The 23,170-nt window shown below is 37.3% G+C and overlaps 3 protein-coding genes across 3 annotated transcripts; 1 reads left to right on the plus strand and 2 right to left on the minus strand.

Annotated features, from left to right (window-relative positions):
* Positions 1-3,440: 3,440 nt before the first annotated feature.
* Positions 3,441-4,747, minus strand: LOC144713938 (uncharacterized). Its single transcript, XM_078588682.1, has 4 exons — positions 4,511-4,747; positions 4,325-4,400; positions 3,778-3,950; positions 3,441-3,687 (listed from the first exon to the last, which is right to left on the minus strand). The coding sequence occupies exons 1-4, from the start codon at positions 4,639-4,641 to the stop codon at positions 3,612-3,614; spliced, it is 456 nt and encodes a 151-aa protein (XP_078444808.1). The 5' UTR covers positions 4,642-4,747; the 3' UTR covers positions 3,441-3,611.
* A 14,065-nt stretch (positions 4,748-18,812) lies between these two features.
* Positions 18,813-20,631, minus strand: LOC144713469 (ras-related protein RABA6b-like). The gene is made up of 2 exons (XM_078588054.1): positions 19,523-20,631; positions 18,813-19,454 (listed from the first exon to the last, which is right to left on the minus strand). Exons 1-2 carry the CDS (start codon positions 19,729-19,731, stop codon positions 19,025-19,027), a joined length of 639 nt encoding a protein of 212 aa, XP_078444180.1. The 5' UTR covers positions 19,732-20,631; the 3' UTR covers positions 18,813-19,024.
* A 1,713-nt stretch (positions 20,632-22,344) lies between these two features.
* Positions 22,345-23,043, plus strand: LOC144713470 (putative calcium-binding protein CML18). The gene has a single exon (XM_078588055.1). It carries the CDS (start codon positions 22,403-22,405, stop codon positions 22,898-22,900), a length of 498 nt encoding a protein of 165 aa, XP_078444181.1. The 5' UTR covers positions 22,345-22,402; the 3' UTR covers positions 22,901-23,043.
* Positions 23,044-23,170: the final 127 nt, after the last annotated feature.

The following is a 23,170-nucleotide window of genomic DNA, read 5'->3' on the forward strand; positions in this document are numbered from 1 at the left end:
TTCAGGTAGAACCCCAGAGGTTTGGTCTGAACAAGAAAAGAAGAAATTTATGAAAGAAGTGCAATACTATTTTTGGGAAGATCTTGAATTATTGAATTTAGGGGCTGATCAAATCTTGAGGAGATGTGTTCCGGAAGACGAACATAGGAATATCCTAGAGTTATGCCATTCAACTTTTTGTGGGGGACATTTTGCATAAAAAATTGCTACAAAAATTCTTCATTGCGGTATTTTTGGCCTACGTTATTTTGAGATTCATACGAATTTCAGAAAAATTGTTTAAAATGCCAATCTATGATCAATCTAAGAAATAATGATGCCATGCCACTAAAACCAATTATTGAAGTAGAGATCTTTGATTTATGGGGTATAGATTTTATCGGGACTTTTTCACCATCCTTTGGACATGAATATATATGGATGGCGGTGGATTATGTGTCTAAGTGGGTTGAGGCAATACCCACTAGGACAAATGATCATAAGGTAGCATTGAAAATTTTAACTCCATATATTCTCTAAATTCAGATGTCCAAGAGATAATTAGTGATGGTGGGTCCCATTTTTTTTTAGTTTTTGGCAAAAAACACGGTGCCAGGTATGGCCAACCCTGAGGTTATGCCCGTAGACCAATCCAGCGATGCCCGCAAAAAACATGGTGGGTCCCATTTGAATAACTCACAGTTCAGGTCCCTCCTCAAGAAGTATGGGGTTCATCATAAGATGACAACTCCTTACCATCCACAAGCCAATTGCCAGATTAAGGTTAGTAACCATAATTTAAAAAGATCCTTAAAAAGATTGTATGGTTGGATGGTAAGGATTGGAGCGAAAGATTAACCAATGCATTGTTGGGTCATAGGAAAGCCTATAAGGGACCCATCGGGAGTCCCCTTATAGACTCATAATTGGAAAGACATGCCATCTTCCTGTGGAGATTCAACATCGAGCTTATTGGGAAATTAGAAAATTGAATCTTGCTATGAAAGATGCAGGAAAAATCGTATGCTACAACTCCAAGAAACACAAGAATTAAGAAATGAAGCATACAGAAATTATGTAATCTATAAATATAAAATGAAAGCCTTTCACGATAGCAAGTTAAATAGAAGAAATTTGTATGAAAATCAAAAAGTATGGCTTTACAATTCTTGATTGAAATTGTTTCCAAGAAAGCTTAGGAGCAGATGGGATGGTCTATTTATCATTATTAAACTGTTTGATTATGGAGCTGTTTTGATTTCAGATCCAAAGACAGGTTGACAGTTCAAGGTGAATGGACAAATGTTAAAACCATACCTAGAACTAGAACCCCAACCTATGGAAGCAACAATAGACCTCTTTGAACCAGGGTTTTAGTCTTGCATTAGTATAATTTGCTTCTTACCTAGATTTGCTTCTTTCACTTTTACCTTTACTTTACTAATCTTCCATTTGATCTCTTTTAACTATCTTTCTAGATAAATTTGGATTTTTAGAAGAATAAACTATGGAAGCAACCATATGAAGCACAAGGATCCATGGCAAGATAGTGACATCGGAAGCTCAAGAATCATGGTTAGACTATTCTCTTCCTTATGCTTTTTTTCTTCTTTTCATTAGGGACAATGCATATTTCAAGTGGGGGAGGGGTAGAAATTTGGTGCCAAAATTTTTTCCTTACATCCTTTCGAGTTGGGGGGTAGCATATAATTTTATGAATTTAATCATGCCCATCTTGGAGAATCACTCACCCCGTGTCCTAGCAACATGAGTATAGAAGTTAGGCTTGTGTAGTTATCTTGATTCCAACTGATTTTCAAGTCCATGATATGCTAATGGGATTGGGATGTGCATTGGTGGGCACAAAGTGTACTAAGCTTAATTTGGTAATCTGTTCAAGGCCATGTCACCATCGTGGTCTCAAGAACACATAAAATCTAAGACATTTAATTCTATCAGAAAAAATGGATTATTTGCCATATGATAGAAGTGCTTAACTCCTCCAATTCATAGAAGGTGAAATATTTTACTTTCAATGGACTTTTTGAAACATCTCAACATAGCTAATGGTTCTATTTCTATTTCTTTCCAAGCTGAGATCTAGGCCACTATTTTGGATCTAATTTCAGGTAATTGATTTTACAAGAAAGGAGACAACATAGCTCCAACCAAGTTTCAATTTCAGAGATGATTACACAAGACATTGAGTAATAATTTAGATTACAAAGAACTTATATATTTAGACTAAGCTTTTAAAATCATATTATCTGCCCATCCGATGATCCACACTTCCAGAGTCAAATCCCTTGTGAACACACTTCTAATAAAGTGTATCAAAACGGTAAAAAATTGTTCACATCTCCCTTTGGATGATCCACACTCAATGTTAGGGAATTATTTGATTTTTGGACACTGAATTTTGAGTTATAAATTTAATGTATTGATTAGATGATGTGCAACAACTACGAGAATTACATTTTAAAACCATTAGGGAACTTTGGTGAAAATAAACCATGACCCTTCCCCTCACTCGAAGGGGTGAAAATCCGAAGGATTTCTTGGGGGATTTCTTTTTTTTATGTCCTCTCTTTGGCTTTGTAAAATTCTTATCCTGGCTGAAATATTCGGAACTAGGTGATCCAAAACTTGGGAGCATAAACTTTCATTACATAAAATTTATAGAAATATGATAAATAAATACAGTCATAAGTGTGATTATTGAATTGAAGGAGCATTGAATTATGATTATTACAACTTCTAGCGGATTCCAAAATAACATAGAGGCATATCAACCAAAGGGGCTGAACGAGGTCTGCATCAGGAAACAATGGCACCTTTCCCTTTCCAACAGGAATACATTCCTTCAGGAAAGTCATTAGTAAGTGGTAATATCTGATATCTCTCTTTGTTATTTTGGAATTTGATAGAAGTTGCTACCGGTTGAAGAACTTTTACTGTAGATACCTCTGTGCATAAATGCAAATCAACATTAGGCATGACATAACGTATCCTGAGGTTTCTGTGTTAGTTTCTTATCCACGTGTTTCACGCACAGCTAGGACATGTAAGACTTACTCACCGGTGCTTGGGGGACGAATGTGTTAATTGGTAATATTCATTGATAGGGTTTGACGGTCCCGGTCCAGTCCGGTTTTCTGGCATGGACCTAAACAAACCTGAAGTTTGGTCCGGTCTTGTTCAGTCCCGGTGAGGTCCAATATGGGTGGTGGAGGAGCACGGGGATGGCGGAGGCATTGTACACGTGGAGCAGCGACGATGAGCATTTGGGGCGGGTGATGGGAAGGGCGACGGAGAGGGGGATGGTTAGTGCGTGGGGCAGGGTCTGGCCCAGTCCGGTTTTTTGGCATGGACCTAAAACTTACCTGAAGTTTGGTCCAGTTCCGGCCCGGTCTTGTTTGGTCCCGGTTCGGTCCTGTCAGACCGGTCCCCGGGCCAAAATGTCAAAGCCTATTCATTGATGGCATTACCCCTCGGAAATGGAATTCATACACAACTGCGGGACAAATATCCAGGGGAAAAACTAAACCCCTAAATAAAGGCAGAGTAGCGCGATGCTGCATAAAAGCCCAGAACTATTTATTCTGAAGTTCTCTCGGCGGACTCCTCTATGCTTAGCGCATGAGCAGATGAATACCCGTCGACGATGTGCAGAGGATAAGACCGATCATTGCCAAGAAGCTCAGTCCACTGTAGGAAAACAAAAAATTGAACAAACACATCATTACCGCCAGAGAGATTATCAGAACTTGGTTTTTCTGAGAGCTCTTTGCTTCTCACCCCAGTTTCAGACGGTTGTCGGGAATCCCCGTGGAGTAGCCCTTGAAATAGAAGAAGCGTCCGACAGCGTAGAGCATGCCGAGGGCCGCACCCAACACCGGATGTTGCAGCCCCCCAAGCGACAGGACGACCAAGAACAGCGGCAGCATCTCCAGCGAGTTCTGGTGCCCTCTCTGCTCTCCGAATCATTGGCATATCAATGAACTCAGGAGAGATTCTTAAACTTCTCCCGTTGGTTTCGCAGAAAAAGATTGAAAACTTGCAGTGTCGGTTTATTAATAAAAAGTTTACATCTTAGAAAAGTTGGGATAAAAGGTTCGTGTTTCTATACAATCGTTGATGATATTCTTACTATTTAAAGAATGCAATCCTTCTTTAGATTTGTTTCCGCTCTAACTTCATTTTCTTTCAAAAAAATTGGATGCGTCACACAATAGACTCCAAAAGAATAAGATATTGACGTTAATGAAGAGAAGAAATAGGACCAGAGCACAAAATATCTACATTTCTAACGCAATATTTCCTGCATTGGTGCTGTAGGAATTACCTGGACGCAGTTGAAGAGCTTGGCGTCCTTGTTCTCTGACTCGATAGCGTACATGGTGGGGTAAAACACCTTATACCTGAACGCAAAGTCGCCCATGGAAACAACCCAAGAGAGAGCCACGATAACGCCACCAATGGATGTATTTCAGTAGATAATTATTTTAAATTTCTGGCGTCCCAGGTTTACCTCTTGCGCGCGCGTCCCACCTGGAAGGCCATCCAGAAATTGAGGAAACCGTAGAGGACGATCACCAGAACAACAAAGCCATACTCCCTCGGCAGCGCTGCCACTACAGAGACGCCTCCTTCTCCAGTCATCTTCCTCTCGTCTATCGTTTCTACAGAATGAACTACATCGCTATATACATATATATCGTTTTTGTAAGCGCATGGACGACCTCGGTTGTCTTTCTTCTTCCCCAAGATTGGAAACTAGGCGTGAGAGCTGACGCAGGCATCTACGTCTTCCCTTCATCATGTCTCAGCAGGAAAAAAATTATCGGCTGGGACTCCAATGGCAATCCGCAATAAAGAAGAGGAAAGCAATCGAATAATTTTATATTTTTCATGTGGCCAGTTGCTGCTGGGATCTTAAATGGCACACATGAGGTGGAGTTGGCGTCATCAATAATGGATGGCGAAGCCTCCGTCCAAATTGCACCGGGCAAAGAAAAATCCAATGTCAATCAGGGAACATGCCGCGGTAGATTTCTAGAATCGGTGCAATAAACTTCATGAAGTTTAGAGAAATAAGTTGCATATTCTGTCGTACAATGATTTGGACAACTAGATGAAACCAGTAAAACAAGCAATTTTGCTTCGTTCGAATTTGAACTAAATCAAATAGTTTCGAACTCTATGCTGTGTAATAAATCGGATCGCTTGATATCGGCTCGCGTCTCCTTGTCAGCCGGGAGAAAACCAGGGTCTTAATTTGTTCAATTCACAAATGGTTTTCTACACTTATCTTCCGTATCATGGTGTAATATGTGTACGAATTGATGCAGGACATTGGAGCCACCCCCGACGGCCAATTATTTTGTGTCTGAAAACCCATAACTGCCGTCCATAAACGCGGGTGAAGGTTTATAGATTATTTATGATTAAAAAATCCCCCTGTTTTCTTAGAAATCTGGTATACTAGTACAAGTTGTACTAGTGTTAAGAATTGTACAAAATCTATAAAATATAAAAACGATTCAGAAAACTCATTTTATGTATTTGTAACTGAAAAGTCACATTTTCATTTCCTCTTTGTGCATCCTACCCTTACTCCCTATGTGCTTTAGTTAGGAAATGATTAATAATTTTTTTGCCACAAAATCAGAACCTTGAAAAGGTATTTTAATCCTAATTTATTTAGCACACATCAAATGTTCATTATATGAATATAGTGTAAAAATGATTTTGAATGAGATGCAGAATGAGAGATTGGCTTGTCTGCCACGTATTACTTAATAATAGTTGGGAGCAAAAAGCTTAAAGTTCAAATTTTGCTCCCCATTAAATGGAGTTTGAAAGGTCAAAATGTTGAAAGTTTTTTTCATACATCTCCTTGGATCACTGCTGGGGTTCCCAAAGAAAACGATTTCCAACATATAGGCTCACAACACTCTAATGGTCCAAATTCTAAGCCCAACATTGATTCCCATTTTCTCAACTCCATGACTAATTTTATGGTCACTACACTCAAAATACTGCAAAATGCTCATTAGTAAATAAAATGCTTGCCCCCTAGGAACACCAATATGGTTACCCATGAATCCCTTGGAAAATGATCATGTGCCAATGAATGTAGTGATATTCTCGAACTTAGTGAGAGTGAAATTGCTATGATAACATGCAATATAGTCAATAACAATCTGCACTTTACATTATTTTGTCACCAATTTTTAGGTTTTCATATACATTAATCATCATTTAACATTAAGATGAGAAAAACAAATCATTGTCATAGTTATATTTTTTGTATTTCGTTGACTTCTTAGGCTAACCCCAATTGACTTCATGGAGTGGAATGGAGTTTTCTCGGAGATTCATGACCTGGCTCTTTATAAGGGCTCAATGCAGCTTGAAGAAGGACCTCGTTGAGTCTTGGGCTTCTTTCAAAGGTCTGGATTATGGCACGGGTTTCTCTTTTTTCCCCATTTTCCTCCAAAAGTGAATATTCTATGTTGACTTTATCTTGGCAAATATGAATGTGACTGGTAATCGTTGTCCTTTGAGTATTACTTTGGGATCTCCATTTTTTTAACGCAGAAAACTCAATGATAGACTGGAAAAAGTGAACTATTCATACCAGTAGAGTTAGAAATGAAATCCCTTGGAAAATGATCGTGTCAAGGAATTTAGTGATATGCTTTGACTTAGTCAAAGTGAAATGGCTATGACAGCATGAAATTCGGTCAATAGCAATCTGCTTTTATACTTTAATTTTGACACAAAGTTATAGGTGTCACGCTATTATCTTTTAAATGAATTTATAGATGCTAAAATGGCTTTAGGGTGGCCTTCAGATGATATTGAGGAATGACATCTTCTATATGAGTGCATACAATATTACCGGAATAGGAAACTTAGACATCTACAAACAACTCATAAAAACTCTATTCTCATAAGCTCAAAGCTTTTAAAGGAGGTCCTAAAATGGTCAAAGAATGTTTATATTTAGCTCTTGGGTTAGTCCATTCCATATGGTACATGGAAAATTAAGAATATTCAAATTGGAAAATTCGAAAGGAGATGAAGTTCAAATGCATTTATTGATTATACAAAATTTAACCTAGTGACCTATAAACATCAGTATCATGTTGATGATCAACATAATTTAAGAAAATTTTGCATGATAGGATTCATTTTGTTTTTTTTACTATTTAAGTTCCGCTGTATTCATTATTCACTGTGAAGACCCAAAGAAATGGCCTTTGTTTTCCTGTTTGGAATCGATGTCTTTTGTTAAGATATGAATAAATGCCTTATTTTCCAATTTATTAGGTGGATGTGTTGAAAATTTAACAGATGATATTTATTTTTAAAAAATTCATTCAAAACATGATTATCTAGTTTTACTGAAGTACTTAAGTTTCTGATAAATTAACCATATAAAAAGTAAGCAAAACATCATTTCATGGTGCAAGAAGGAACAAAACTTGGACTTTGTGTTCTTTTTTCTCAAATTTCTTCAATCTTTTAGCAGTTGAAATACCCCAAATTTTAAATTTCTTCAGATGTATCTTAGCAAGGTACTACAGGTGGTTGGTTGTCTAGTGACCTTTCAAACAATCGTGAAAATAGTTGTTTTTGCATATATCCATTGAGCTTCCAAAAATCCCTCCTCAATGGCCCCTTCAAATTGGCACTCCTTGTTTTTCAACAACTATCCCTCCACTATTTTCTCTCTTTCATACCCACATCACATGAACCAAAAATGTACTGTGGGACCATCATATGCAGATCAACTTTGGTGAAAATCCATCAAAGTAGAAATTACCTCATTATGACTGTAATGTTACTGTCATTAAGCACAGTAGTAGCATGACTTTCAAACTTGTTCGGTAACTGATTTAAAAAGATGATCATCTTGGTATTGGATACAATGTCATCCTTGAACTTGTGTATCTCAATACAAAGTCTTTCGATTGATCAATAGGACCTTAAAACTTGGATTTTTCAAACCATGTTGAGCTCAAATTTCTCCACCTTCAACAAAACCTTTCATGCAGATGTCTTCCTCTTATCTTGTTCAAACATTGTCTTTCATATCTGACTAGGATAGACAAGATCACTATCAAAAAACCTGATATATTTCACAATCTAACAAGCGTTACTGAATGTCACTAGCAGTCTTCATTCACATCTATTTCAAAAAGGAATAAAATAAACTTTTACATCTTCAATCATTTAGTGCCTTAGAAGCATATTCTTTAGTTAATATATGCTTATATTCTTTCTACAAGCATAGGTAAACCAAAAATTCCTCCATTGCAAAACATCATACCGAGAAATAATGTAACCATTCTCATATCCAAAGAAGCACATACTCAAATACAACTCGTTGAGACTAACCAATCATCCGAGCATATTATGACATGAATAACATCAAATAATGATTCACAAACCGACGTAAAGAGTGTTGGGTTCTGTACCTTGGTTCAATCATGGAAAACTGATGAAGGCAATTTTTGTATTAATTTTTAATGTCATTCTAATTTTAATTTTCCTAAAATCAAATAAATTTGATAAAAGATATAAACTCACACCAATGTACAGTTACAGTAAGGTTGTCTCCACAAGGATTGGCTTTTAGAGGTGTATTTCATAATTGAATTATTAAGGATAGTGATTATAGTAAGTAATAAGAAAGAGAACAAGACAAAGAGAGAAAATATAAGGTATTCTTTAGAGATTTTTATAGATTTTAAAGAAAGTAGAAAATTAGGATATCAAGATGAATTAATAGAATTATAGTTAAGGGTGATATTAGGACAGGCAGTGGAAGAAGTAGATAAGCCTAATAAGATAGATATAATAGTAAGAAACTATTGACAGAAGATAAGAGGATATTTACTTAACTAATAGTAAGTTATATTTTAGATAGGTAATATGTATAATAATTTAATTAGTTACGAAAGAGTAGTCTATTCTTAGTAAGAAGTAAGAAGTTAATTAGTGAGATTAATTATTTTAATAATAAGTAAAAGGAAGAATAAAAGATAGAAAATGAATGTTAAAGAGATAGAAGAAATAAGGAGTTATATACTTATTAAGATGCAGATTAGGGAAATAGAGAACTACTGATATATATATATATATATATATATATATATATATATATATCTAAGAGTTCAAGCTTTTAAGAGAGAATTTTGTAACTTTATAGGGATTATCTATTTTATACTATAATTAATTAGCTATATGGTTCTATAGAGATTAAGAGAGGATAAAGGGACTAGTAATGGTGATTGAGAAATACATGTATGAGTATAGGCTCGCCTATAGAAGTAGAAGATAGCTTATCTAGGTATATTATTTATTATATAGTTATGATATATATATTTAATATGTTTTTATATATTGTCAATAGAAAATTTTTGAGGTAATTAAGGGTGATTCTGTTGACACCCAAAAGGTGTTTAACAGAATACCCCTGGGAGGCCAAGATAGGAGGTGTAATTTTTATAAATTCGTATACGCGTATATATATATACTTATATGAATATATCTACTTATATATACTTATATGAATATATATACTTATATACATATATATATACTTATATGAATATATATATATATATAGAAAATCAAGAAAGAACTTATACGAATGGATTTATAGAATGCACCTTAGGTGCTTGATGAAATGTCAAAACGAAAGTGATTCACTACGATCTAATGAAATTGACCTTATCTTCTGTTCAAACCAAACTTAATCAAAATCTATGGTTTTTCAGAGATAATGTTCTACTAGAGAAAACTGAGAATGAAACTGATTCACCCTGATTTAATGAGCAAGGATGGTGGCACCGGTCACCACCGCCAAACTTCAGTGTGCTATCTCCCTCGCCCTTATCCTCCATACTGGCATGAAACCACATCGTCATCCACCTCTTCTAATATCGTCCGGAGCTCCAAGAGTATTTGCTGATGCCAGAAGGGATCTCCGCTGCCGTAGTCAGATTTGGTCAAAAAAGTGCTTAAAATTGGGGCTATGGAGCCCCTTATAAGGCCTTGGACGGACCTTCTATGGCTGTTGATTGAGGGGGAAGGTCTTAGGGGTCCGCCCAGGCCAAAAAATGCCTCTAGCGATGACGTCGACGGCCAGGGGCAAGGATGGAAAGAATTGCCCATGGCTGTCCAATCCCATTATATTTTTTTCCAACTCCTGAGATTAAATTACTATTGTGGACCCTTCTTATAGTGTACCACTAACCTTGCCCCATCAGGGCTTCATCAGCTTGCCCTCTTTTGATTTGCCAATTTGTGTGGTCCTTGATCTACATCAGCTATCATGGCCAATCAGAGGGCCTAAAAAATAAAGATAAAATGGATGAGATCATGTCCATTTACTTTAAAACAGCCCAAAAAGGATACTGGCTTTGGGTCGGGTTGACTTGAAGCTCTATCACAATTTCTTCATTGTTTTCATAAGATTGCAGCCCCTTGGGCTGTGATCAATCATTTCGCTTGGGAGCCCGACCAAGTGCGGAGCTGAAAGAAGTAGGGAAACATAATCCATATCTGAGAAAACATAAATACTGCATGCTATATAAATTGCATTTCCTCTTACTTAAGAAATTAATTGAATCTCACGTGCGTGCGTGGACTTCTCCATCGAGCTCCGTGGGCTTGCTATTGGGCTTTTGGTGGGTGATCTGGGCTTCTTCCATGTGTCGCTGCCCTTTTCTGGCTTCAGGTGGGCTTGCGTGCCATGTGTTCATCTGCCTGTAGCTGGCTCAAGCATTGTTGCGCTAAGCTTTTGCCTAACTGGCTCAGCCCTAGCTGTTGTCTGAAATTAAACCCTTTATATATATGTATAGGTTTACATATACATATACATATATGTGTGTGTGTGTGTGTGTACTTTATTCCTCTCACCTTTTCTCTTTTATCTCTTTCTTCAACATTTCACCCCTGCAACATCATATATTTACACACTAGAGAGAGCATTAGTTTCATTAAAATTAACAATACTTTTAAACAAATTTTTACTAAGAAATACTTCAACATCTAAAATATGTAAAAACATTCGAATGCATTGTTTTATCACTTTCATCATTTAATGCATGAAATGAAAGTTTGTGTAAATTTTAAGATAAGACACATGAAATGATCTCAAAGGACTTTAAAATCTGTATGATTGCATGCCATATTTTGGGTTTACGAAAAACATGTTTATCCATGAAGCAAAAGCAATTTCAACTCAAGATTGATCTTTAAAATCAACACATCATATGTACCTTTTTTTTCCACCCTTGAGTTGCTCATTCTGAGATCATTGTGAAACCATTCATAGTCCAACCTCTAGAAGTATCCACACGATCAAGTTGCTCCTAAATCTCCACTTCTTCTCCAACTCCTCTTGAAAATCTTGAAGATCGTCTCACCACGAAGACTTTTTCCATGGTTGAGTGGAGAATCGATCCGAGCGGAGAAAAGGGGCTCCAAATTCTGGCTAAGTGCATGAAATGGGTTCCCCGTCCTGTACCACTATTTATATTATGCTTAAGTTTTTCTCAAAAGCCCATAAAGTAAAATATATTCACCAATGCCCTTATGATCTTATTTTTGTAACCCTCTATGCCCATGTATCATTCTGGTTAATAACTTTAGTGGCCCGATAACAATTATTAGACAACCTTATAAATTAACTCTATCAACATATAGATTAATTAACTAAGTATTGATATAACTCAATCGATAGGTTCATTTTCTTACCAGTGGGATGCCAAGCTATACCTCATGCTCTAGAAGATACCGAGTATTGTTCAAACTCTCTCATGGAAGCTTAACCATTTGTAATGATTAAGACTGTGAAGGAGATGTGACATGATAGATAGACTTCAAGCTTACAAACATCTTCTCCTGAAGATCTAGGTCATTTGAGGACTGAACGAGCCTGGTAATGGGTGCTTAGGGCTTCATCATCTTTCAACAATTAGAGCATAAAAAAGAATAAGAAGGATACAATTTTATAAGCTCCCTTGATCTTACCTTTCACTTTGGAAGAGGCAAGATCATGAAGGGGATGTAAATAAAACATCTAAAGAGAGATATTAATTACCATCAAGAATTTTAAAGCATAATTGAAATATAGATAGAAGGTCTGTCTAAATTTTAGTACTTTTTATTCATAATTTTGAATTTGGTGATGATATCCCCAAATACATTCTTCAGGAGCATGAATATTTTCCCCATGCTTGGCCTTATGTCCACAGTCAAGACGGGAGAAATAAAAATGCATGTTATGCACTCCTGGAAAACTAGGCTTGGGGCGAGTTCAAATAGGTTTTTTTTCTTCTCTCATCCTCCTTTAAAATATATATACAAATAGATCAAAATAGGAAGAAAGGCAATACTACTCTAAAATTTATAGGTTGATCTGAGGTTGGATCTCAAGATATCAAGGATTAAAAATGGACTAATCTCATCCATTTAATTTTCCCTTCTCTCTGCTCCAGCCATCCCCTGCTCATCCAGCTTTCCATGGTTCTCATGAAAAATTGTACTTGCTTCATTTAACCCATGGAAGTACGTGCATCCATGACCTCCCTTATTTTAAAGAAAAATATGGCATGTCACACAATTATTATGAAAACCAATCAGTGGCTAAATTAGCTACACAATCAATCATTAATGAGTGACATTTAAGCACGCATTTAACTCTAAAAATGTATTAAATTTATTATTTATGCCTTAAAATTAATATCTCAGCGGATTAATTATCTGCAAATTTAAGAAAAATATGAAAAAATCCAAAAATAATAAAATTCAAAATTCTTGCTTCATAACTTTTAGGATTAGTTTTATCATGAATATAATGTAATAAAAAACTTATAAAAGACCAAAAACACTGGATTTTTTTTAATAATACCAAAGACTACTTTGAGCAATACAAATATTGAGAACATGCATATTTGGGTAGTTGCGCAGATAATTATGATTATGAAAGGTATTTCTTTGGTATTTTGCATGTTTTCTACATAATGATGACAATTTTTTGTGATAAGTTTAATCAGAATAACTGTTTAGTCCAATCAAAATTAGTAGGATTGCAACACATGGTGAAACATTTCAAACTCAAAATACATCTTCAAAAATTCAAATTATGATTATGATTATTGATAACATCCTAATTTCGGTTTTTATTTCAAGTAATTTAGCACAGTTTAATGCATTTAACGAGATTAAAAGGGTTTGTTATCATATATTTACATGAAAATACTTTTTTCAAGTGATTTCTGATTTTTTCCTAACTTTCTGTTAATTTTATGAATTTTAAGGGATTTATTTGAGCTGGAAATAATTATTTTTAATTGAAAATGGCAGGTTTAATATTTAATTTCAAGATTTATTAGTACGGGGATGAATCAAGGAATTTTCTAGGATTTTTTAGGATGTTATTGGATTTTTCTGAGATTTATTTGAGGAAGAAACGCATTTTTATGAAGAAAAAAGGATATATTTATAAGGAAAAAATGAGTATTCAGATTATTTTCAAACTTTGAGGAGGCTTTTCGTAAATTTTAGTTGCAATGATGCCCTCAGAAACAGCTCTCGGTTGTGGTTGCAGGCGTCAATATATTATTTAAACTGTTCCAGGGTTTTATTGCAATTATTTAATATTTGTTTTAATGTTTTTAGGAGAAACCAAAGGAAAGAGAGTGCGCAAGGGGCATATACACAATTACTTTTGGGCGGCGTCCAGCAGAAATTCCAAGTTTTTTAAAGGACTTTTTTGCAAAAAGAAGAATTCAAAATGTGCCAGGCAATGAGAAAGCGACACGTCATGGCGTGTTAAAAAAAAGAAATGAATAAATAAATGAATTTAAATCCAATGGATTAAATTGGTTTAAAATTCATTTATTAATAAATTTTGATCCTAAAGTCCGATTGAGATGATTTTTTTATTGATTTGCTCGTCTTGATCCCCTCTTTCTATCTGTATGGTTGGATCATTCAGATCCAGCCTACATTTATAGATAAAAATTAATTACTAAACGGGGGTAAAATGGTGATTTTTACCATGTAACCTAAGTGTAAAAGCTAAATTTCGAGAGGGGGAGCTCATTCTTGATGGTGCTCTATCACAGCTGCAAGACAGAGAGGAGCTCCAGCTTGGATCAACCTATTTGGTATTTTTTTCTTCTTTGTATTTGAACTTTCTGTGTATTTTGGATGTTGTTAGTTGCATTTCTTAATCATTCTTCTTGATCCCTGTCTGAACTTCTAAATTGCTTGGCTTGAGCGGAATGTAAAAGCCCTGACTAGGATTGAGAGGACAAATTGAGAGATTTCCTAGCTATTCCAAGTGCATATAAAAGAAAACTATAAAAAAAAACTTATAAAAAGGGTTAAGATTCTAGGAGATTAAATTTTCCTTTTTATTATCTAATAGTGTAGTTACTTCTGAATTATCAAACCTACAAAACCAACCAAACCAATTCAAAATTTACCTCCCAGCCTCTCTAATTGACCACTTTGACCCTTCTCTTTGGATCAAAGAAGCCAATTTAGAGCTCCCTATTTCTTCTATTCATCCCATCTCTTCTACCCCCCTTTCCAAATTTCTCATCTAACTAGGGTGATTTGATCTTCATTGAAGATCAAATTAACTCTAATTAGGGTTTAATTACCGAGAAAATCATCAAACTGAATTCCTTACTAGTTTCCCTTGGACGATACCTTTACCTATCACTATACATCTTAAGTTAGGGTTTTATAAATTTTATTGTAAAAGCTAAAATTGACAACGACAAGGGTTTAAAATTGCATAAAATTCACCCCTATTTTTAGCTTATCAATTATGAAAGGTATTTCTTTGGTAGTTTTGCATGTTTTCAACACAATGATGACAAATTTTCATGATAAGTTTAATCAGAATAATCATTTAGTCCAATCTAAAGTAGTAGGATTGCAACACCTGGTGAAACAATTCAAACTCAAAATATATCTTCAAAAAATTCAAATTCTCTTTAGATGACTGCAGAAAATATATTTTAAATCATAAATTAGTAAAATGTATAATTGCCAAGTTGGAAAATAGTATTTCTCTGTACATAATGTCAAAATTCGAAACCTATATGTTCAAGCTTAGAAAATTATTTTCTTTATAAATATGATATTGGAAAATTATACAAAAATACCAAAAAATAAGAAAAATAGGAATATCCCTTCATAAATATATTTAAGAAAAATCATTTTACACTTGACAAGATGCATATGTAGTAATTGTATTTCAAATATAAATGGTATTGTTTAGGTAGTTTATCAGTCAAGTCAATTTGTTTGACCATTGTGCAAGATTCATTATGCTTTAGTTGTTGAGAGTCTTATGTATGGAGGATGAGGAGGGTTTTTAGCGACTGCATTCATTGAGTTCAGGATAAGTTTATTTATGAGTAATCCAAGCATCGTTCACTCAACATCAGCCAATGGATTCATAGGATTGCTTCGTAAGACAAAGAGTAATTTGGTCACACACCAAATAACATCAAAAATCCTCTAATTTCCTAATAATTGTATCTTCTAATTCCTGTAAATTTCTGCACATTTGGAACTATAAAAGACTCATCAGTAATCAAACTGATTGACTTCATAGAAGTCAATGAAGTTAGTGAAAAATAATCATAATGTACAAAAGTTGGAATTTCTAGCTAATGCATAAATATTTGGTTAATTCAAATAATAACATGATAAATTATAAATTAATAATACTAAAAACATCTAAAATGTATGAAAATAGATGTTCATTTATCATGTCATCATTTACCAAGGCCCATTTAATTACAATGACATTGAAATTACACCCTCCTTTCCCTACATCACTCTCATTATTGCATTGTTCAAATGAAAGGGAGGCAGGTTAAGGGTAAGGCAGCTGGAACAGTAGAGACAAAGATTACACGGTGGCCCAATCTTTATCTTTAACATGTACTGTCTCTCTCCTTTGAACCTTATCCATAGTTAGATCATGTTAGTTTCTTGTTATTAAGATTAGTAAAGTCCTTCAAGGGGTTAATACAATGAAAGAAGAGGCCACAGAAGACTCTCCTTGTTTGACTTATTTGCAGACTGATACAACAATACCATCATTCCCAATAAGGTTAAATATTTTTAAATCATTAAAAAATTATTCTTGATCCAAATTCCTCATGGGTAACTTTAACAGAGAAAAGGCTCCAAAATGTTTTGAATTTGACTTGATTAAGCTAAATTTCAGACAACTGCCTTGAGATTTTCTAGCCCTTGTACGTAGTGGAGAACGATGGAGGTTACCACAATGAAATTTTTTTTGTAACTCAAAAGAATTGATGGGGAAGTATACATAAAACTTAACATTTCTCTAGATATTTCTATCCCTAACCTGGAACAAAGGAACTAGATCAGATAATAAGTCAGCATATTCCATATCTTTCAGGGTAGATTGATTGAACAAATGTCAATCTGCACTTCCCTTAGTTTATGTGCTGTAAGGAACTTTGACAATAAAAAGGCTTGGTCGTTGGGTGCTACTGCACCTCCCAATTTTTTCCTTATAATCTTTTTTATTCATTTCACCCCTAAAATGCAGACATGTACTCCTGAGAATAATTGAGCCAAAAACCTATTACACATTTTAAAATTCACATTTTCAAAAAATTGGCATGTAGATCATAGAAAATTATTAACAATAATTGTAAAATTAACATTATCTACCAATTAATATATCATTTTTAATTTCACATTAAAATAAGAATAATATGGACATCTTAATGCCAAAATAGCTTTAACAGTTATATTATTTCATGCATTTAATTACATTGGTCACCCTATTATAAGGTCATTCCAATGCCCAAGACGACGTTATAATGCGCTTCCCTAGTAACCAAATGATAAAACACATTTTAGTAGGTTAATATCATCATATTCACATCTCTATTTGCATTAAATTGATTATATAAGACTGTTATCAATCCTAAAATGATTAAATCTATTTTAAGAATGATAATTTGAATTTTACTAATTTCCCAATATTTTTAATGATTTTTTATGTCAATATCTGAAAGAACATAATTTTTTGAGCCTCAATATAAATTTTCCTGAATCTTTTGGCATTATATATTTCTAATATATATATTTCTAAAAATTTTAATGAATTTTTTGAATTATTTAATGGTTTTTTGACTTTTCAAAATTGGCAGGGAGAGAAATTGGAGGAGAGAGAAAATCAGAGGGCTGAGAATGATCCGAATTTAATTTGCGATATCTGAAATTTTGAGCATATCTCTTTTTTCCTGCCTCTTTCCATCCATATTGTTAGGTGTATAAATAGATGCTCAAATTTTTGTGAAAACTATCTTTAAGCTCATGTCCTCCTTGAGAGGCTTATTGAAAGAGAGTGTGGGTTTTGAAGGTCCATCAAGGTTTTCTTGGTTTGTTTAGGGATAGGGGAAGATCAATTGAGCAGCAGAGAGGTTGATCTGCATCAGAAGAGTGTCTTCATCCCGGCGGGACATAGGAATCTAAGGTTTCTCTCATTCACATATATTTAGTTAGATCTACATCCTTATTTTCATCATCATCTCCTTCCCATCACCGTCTTTTATCATCTCACCCTACTACATCCATCTATTATCTTAACCTCATCAGCTTCATCTAATATAAAAACCCTAAATAATCTAGTCTATTATCCTCTTCTCCATCTCACAACCACCAATCCATTCTTCCATCACATCCATTGGTTAGATCACTATCTTATCTTCTTCAACTATTCTATTTCACCATCATCCATCAACATACACTCACATCCATTCAATGATCTCATCATCATATCTTCTTATTCATCTTTGACACCCATCTTCACTTCAGTCAATGGATTGCTTTTCCACATAAGTCTATGCCAGTGAAACTCCATATTTTTCCGCATAAGTCTGTAGCAAAATTTGGACAGAGGGGGACCAGAGTAAGACTGAAATTCGGTTTTGGACCAGAGAAGATCCCAAAACATAATATTTATGTAAGTTATAATATATAAACTATAATCACACATTAATTACTCCTCTAAAAGGAAGCTATCAACTTATGAGAGGGAAGTCCAACCTATCCCTCTCCATTCTCAAAGAAGGGTTTCAGCGTTCTTCTCTTGGAACTTTACAAAAATAACATTGGTAGGTCCTTAGAATACTATGGTGCTACCTTAGGTTTTCATTTTGGATTGAACCTCTTTCTCCTCAAGGCATTAAATATTTTCTTTCTTTGTATATGATCTTAGTTTTTCCTCATCTTTTAGATCTCTGAGTATGACAGTTAGATTTTATGACTAATAAGAAGTGTTTCAACTTTAATAAGCCAATTTACGCGTTATATATTATGTTGAGAATGGAGGGGTAGACATGTCCTATGTGTAGAGAATAAACAAGAGGGTTGGGGAGAGAGAGAGAGAGAGAGAGAGAGAGAGAGAGTCACCCGCTGCTTTAAATTTACACAAAGATATAATTTTACAGGTGGTAACATATCCCATCTATAGGGAAAGAGGTAATGTGCCCATGCAAAACAGTAGTTGCATCCTTGAAGAACCTGTTAGGGCTGCTTTGAATCAGGATCAATATCCTACAGACGGATTTTATTACATAATAGTGGAATTGGGTTTGGAAAATTAGAGAAAAATGAATGTCTGAGAGACAGAGATGGGGTCAAGAAATGAATCAGAGATAAATGGATTTTAAAAATAAGAGTAAATATCTGATATACTGGACTGTAATGCCAGATAATGCTATCACGCACCCAACAAATAGGCGAAATGAATCGTAGATAAGATACTCACTAGTCACTACTAGTTTTTTGACTTGCAATGTGACATAATTTTCCAACTCTTCCCAAGAGCTTTACCGCACGCGACCCAGAGAAATGGAAGCCAGAAAGCTCGTTTTTTTCCTCAGCTTGAGTAAAATTCCAGCCGCGGATAAGTCTAATTTTCTCCCCTCTCTCTACTCTAAACCCGCGATCAACTCGAGCAGCAGGGCTGTTTTCTAGTGGCGGAGACCTCGTCGGCGACGAGCAGCGCCAGCCCGGCGTCCGGCGGCGGAGCGGCGGCGGCAGCGACGAGGGCGCCGCGGGCAAGCGTGGAGGCGAGTACGCGAGCCACCATCGCCATGAAAGCCGCCTCCACGTTGCTGTTTTCAAGCGCAGAGGTCTCCACGAAGCACAGCTTCTCCTCCTCCGCCAGTCGCCTTCCTTCTTCCTCCGCCACCTCCCTCGCATGGCCAAGATCAGACTTATTGCCGACGAGAACGACGACGATATCTCCGCCGGCGAAGTGGCGGATCTCCGCCAGCCACTTGGCGGCGCTCTCGAAGCTCGCCCGCCGGGTTATATCGTAGACCAGCAGCGCCCCCAGGGCGCCCCTGTAGTAGGAGCTCGTTATCGCCCTGAACCTGTGCGCAAAAAACGATAATTTTAGGCGAAATATTGCGTGGTGGAGTTGCACGGGGGCTGACCTGACCTTTCTTGCCCGGCGGTGTCCCAGAGCTGGGCTTTGATTAAATTGGGTCCGACCTTCACGTCTCGATAGGCGAACTCCACGCCGATAGTGGGCTTCGAGTCCAGCCGGAATTCCCCCCCGGCGATCCTCCATAGCAGGTTCGACTTCCCCACCGCCGCGTCCCCCACCAGCACCGCCTTGAATAGATAGTCGCAGTCCTCCCCGGCCATACCCACAGAGAACAAAGCAAAACAGAGGAGGTGGAGACAGATAGATAGAAGATGAAGAAGAAGAAGAAACAGGTAGGGGAAGAAGAAGAAGAAGAAGAAGATAAAGAGATAAGAACAAGAACCAGAAGAAGGTAGGGAGAGAAGAAAATAGAGAAGGATAGAGAGATGATGATGATGATGATGAAGATGATAGAGAAAAGATGATGAAGATGATGATGATAGAGAAAGATAGAGGAGAAGAAGAAGAAGAAGAAGAAGAAGAAAGAGAAAGATAGAGAGAAGATGATGATGATAATGATGATAAAGAAAGATAGAGGAGAAGAAGAAGAAGAAGAAAGAGACAGATAGAGAGAAGATGATGAGGATGATAAAGATAGAGAAAGATAGAGAGAAGATGATGATGATGAAGATAGAGAAAGATAGAGAGAAGAAGAAGAAAGAGAAAGATAGAGAGAAGAAGATGACGATGATGATAAAGATAGAGAAATATAGAGAGAAGAAGAAGAAGAAAGAGAAAGTTAGAGAGAAAAAGAAGATGATGATAGAGAAAGATAGAGAGAAGAAGAAGAAGATGATGATGATGATGATGATGAAGATAGAGAAAGACAGAGAGAAGTAAAAGATAGGGAAAGAAAGAGAGAAGAAGAACAGGAACAAGAAAAAGAAGGTACAGAAAGATGGAAAGAAGAACAAGAAGTGGAGGGTCTTCGTTTCTCTCTCATCTTTCCTGGGAAAAGATAGAGACTGTAACTGTTGCTGAGGGGGTCCACTGAGATGTTCTTTTCCTTCACTTCCTGATTATGGTTTCGGGCGCCCTGGTTTGCTTCTGGAAGAAAGCTTCACGGCGATCAGACCCCTGAACGACCCCGGCTCTGAATTAAAAAATAAATCCAAGATATTTCCTGCAATTCTCAACTTACCCCTAGGTAAGACATGTGTTTCTATTACTATTAAATGAAGTAGTTCATTTGATGGTGGGATCAGCTTGGAGTCTCTTCACTCATGGATTTCCAGGAAGTTATTGCAAAACTACTGATAAAAATTCAGAATTACAGAAACATATTTGGCAAAAGTACTCAGGGTAAACGTTCATTTTTTTTATTTTTAAGATTTAATATTTTTTTGTGTTATTTAATTCGTCATGAACCTGAAACTTCATTCGGTTCTGCCCGTCAAACTCGAAGTGTTTCTCTGCCATGCCTATGGGATATACTCAATCGCAGGATAACTTATGGGCCGTGTTGGAACTCGGCTAAGTTTCTCTTGAGGAACTGCCCTATAAACTGCTTGGTTCACAGCAAGATAAATAAAAGGCGAAAGAAGAGCAATCATTCAATATGCACGTCGTGGGAGAGAGAGAGAGAAAGAGAGAGAGAATTGGGAGAGGGAGAGAGAAAACTGGGAGAGGATGAGAGTGAGAGAGAGAGAGAGAGAGAATTGGGAGAGGGAGAAAGTGAGAGAGAGAGAGAGAGAACTGGGAGAGGATGATCGTGAGAGAGGGAGAGAACTGGGAAAGGGAGAAAGTGTGAGAGAGAGAGAGGCACAGGAAGAGAGAGTGAACGGGGAGAGGATGAGTCGGAGAGAGAGAGAGAGAGAGAACAGGGAGACGAGGCGAGTAAGAGATAAAGAATTGGGGGAGAGAGAGAGAACTGGGAGACGAAGCGAGTAAGAGATAAAGAATTGGGGTGAGAGATAGAACTGGGAGATAAAGAGAGCAAGAGAAAGAGATAGAGAACTGGGAGATGAAGAGAAAAAGAGAGAGAGAGAGAGAGAGAGAGAGAGAACTGGAGATGAAGAGAGGGAGAGAAAGAGATAGAGAACTGGGAGATGAAGTGAAAGAGAGAGAGAGAGAGAGAGAATTGGGAGAGGGAGAAATGAGAGCTAGAAAGAGAGAACTGGGAGATGAAGAGAAAGAGAGAGAGAATTGGGAGCGGGAAAAATGAGAAATGGAAAGAGAGAAGTGGGAGATGAAGAGAAAGTGAGAGAGAGAGAGAGAGAGAATTGGGAGAGGGAGAAATGAGAGCTAGAAAGAGAGAACTGGGAGAGGGAGAGAGAGAGAGAGAGAGAGAATCGGAAGAGGGAGAAATAAGAGCTAGAAAGAGAGAACTGGGAGATGAAAAGAAAGAGAGAGAGAATTGGGAGATGGAGAAATGAGAACTAGAAAGAGAGAACTCAGAGATGAAGAGAACGGGAGAGAGAGAGAATTGGGAGAGGGAGAAGTGAGAGGCAAAAAGAGCGTGAGCGAACTGGGAGATGCAGAGAGAGAGAGAGAGAGATGAAGAGAGGGAGAGGTGGTCAGGTGATACCCGAGGGGTGGAGCCAAGCGGACGGCCGTTCAATCCCATCCCATCCACAAACCCAACTCGTCATCCGCCGACCACACGTACTCCGGTCAGTCGGTCACTGTCACCCTCCCGACAAGGAATAACCAGCCGAGGACGCCTCCACCGTCATCGGCGAAACGATCGACAATCCCACGTCACAAAGCGCGTGGAATCCCATCAACCCCGCGTGCCCACCGTGTTCCGTGCCGATCCTACGCTACAGAGAGAGATAAAAGAGACAGAGACGTAGAGAGAGAGAGAGAGAGATAGCGGTTTCGATAATAATAATAACAGTAATAAATAGCGGTGCGTAAAGAAGGGGAGGAGGAGAAGCTCGGAAGCTTTAAATGAAGCAGAGCGGGGAAGGAACCGTCATCGGCGAAGATATCTCCGCCGGGGACATGGCGGGCGTGGAGGAGGTGTTCAAGAAGTTCGACGCGAATGGGGACGGGAAGATATCGTCGTCGGAGCTGGCCGACGTCGTCCGAGCGTTGTCCGGGACGGAGGCGGCGTCCGAGGGGGAGATAAGGAGGATGATGGAGGAGATGGACGCGGACGGAGACGGGTTCGTGGATTTGAAGGAGTTCGTGGCGTTCCACGGCGGCGTTGCCGGCGGGACGGCGGTCGGGTCGGAGAAAGAGTTGGAGGACGCGTTTCGGATCTACGATCTGAACGGGGACGGGCTCATCTCTCCCAAGGAGCTTCACAAGGTGCTCAAGAGCCTCGGCGATAGCTGCTCCCTCCGAGACTGCTCTCGCATGATCTCCTCCGTCGACGCCGACGGCGACGGCAAGGTCAATCTTCAGGAGTTCAAGAAGATGATGAAACCTCCCCCTTCCGTTTGATTACAGACTCCAAACTAACCTCTTCGTCTTCTCTTTGTCCTTCTTCCCTTGAACTAATCCCAAACCCAATAATTCTTCTTCTTCTCCTCCTCCATTCTCTTAGTGTCATTGTTATTATCGCTGCTATTATTATTCCTCGTCTCCTTCTTCTTCGCCCTCCTTTTTCTCCTCCTTTCTCGTATTATCATCATTATTATTATCCCTCTTCTTCTTCCTCCTCTTCCATTCTCTTATTATCATCATTCTTATTAGTACTCTTCCTCTTCTTCG

Source organism: Wolffia australiana, chromosome 16 (genome assembly GCF_029677425.1).
Source record: "Wolffia australiana isolate 7733 chromosome 16, ASM2967742v1".
NCBI classification, from domain to species: domain Eukaryota; kingdom Viridiplantae; phylum Streptophyta; class Magnoliopsida; order Alismatales; family Araceae; genus Wolffia; species Wolffia australiana.

What these genes read in the sequence shown, in the direction of transcription:
- LOC144713469 (XM_078588054.1), bottom strand. Translation starts at nt 19,731, where the DNA reads ATGGCCGGGGAGGACTGCGACTATCTATTCAAGGCGGTGCTGGTGGGG. An exon ending in GACACCGCCGGGCAAGAAAG is followed by an intron (nt 19,455 to 19,522) that starts GTCAGGTCAGCC and finishes TTTTGCGCACAG; the next exon opens with GTTCAGGGCGATAACGAGCT.
- LOC144713938 (XM_078588682.1), bottom strand. Translation starts at nt 4,641, where the DNA reads ATGACTGGAGAAGGAGGCGTCTCTGTAGTGGCAGCGCTGCCGAGGGAG. An exon ending in GTGGGACGCGCGCGCAAGAG is followed by an intron (nt 4,401 to 4,510) that starts GTAAACCTGGGA and finishes CTTTGCGTTCAG; the next exon opens with GTATAAGGTGTTTTACCCCA. An exon ending in AGCTCTTCAACTGCGTCCAG is followed by an intron (nt 3,951 to 4,324) that starts GTAATTCCTACA and finishes TTCGGAGAGCAG; the next exon opens with AGAGGGCACCAGAACTCGCT.
- LOC144713470 (XM_078588055.1), top strand. Translation starts at nt 22,403, where the DNA reads ATGAAGCAGAGCGGGGAAGGAACCGTCATCGGCGAAGATATCTCCGCC.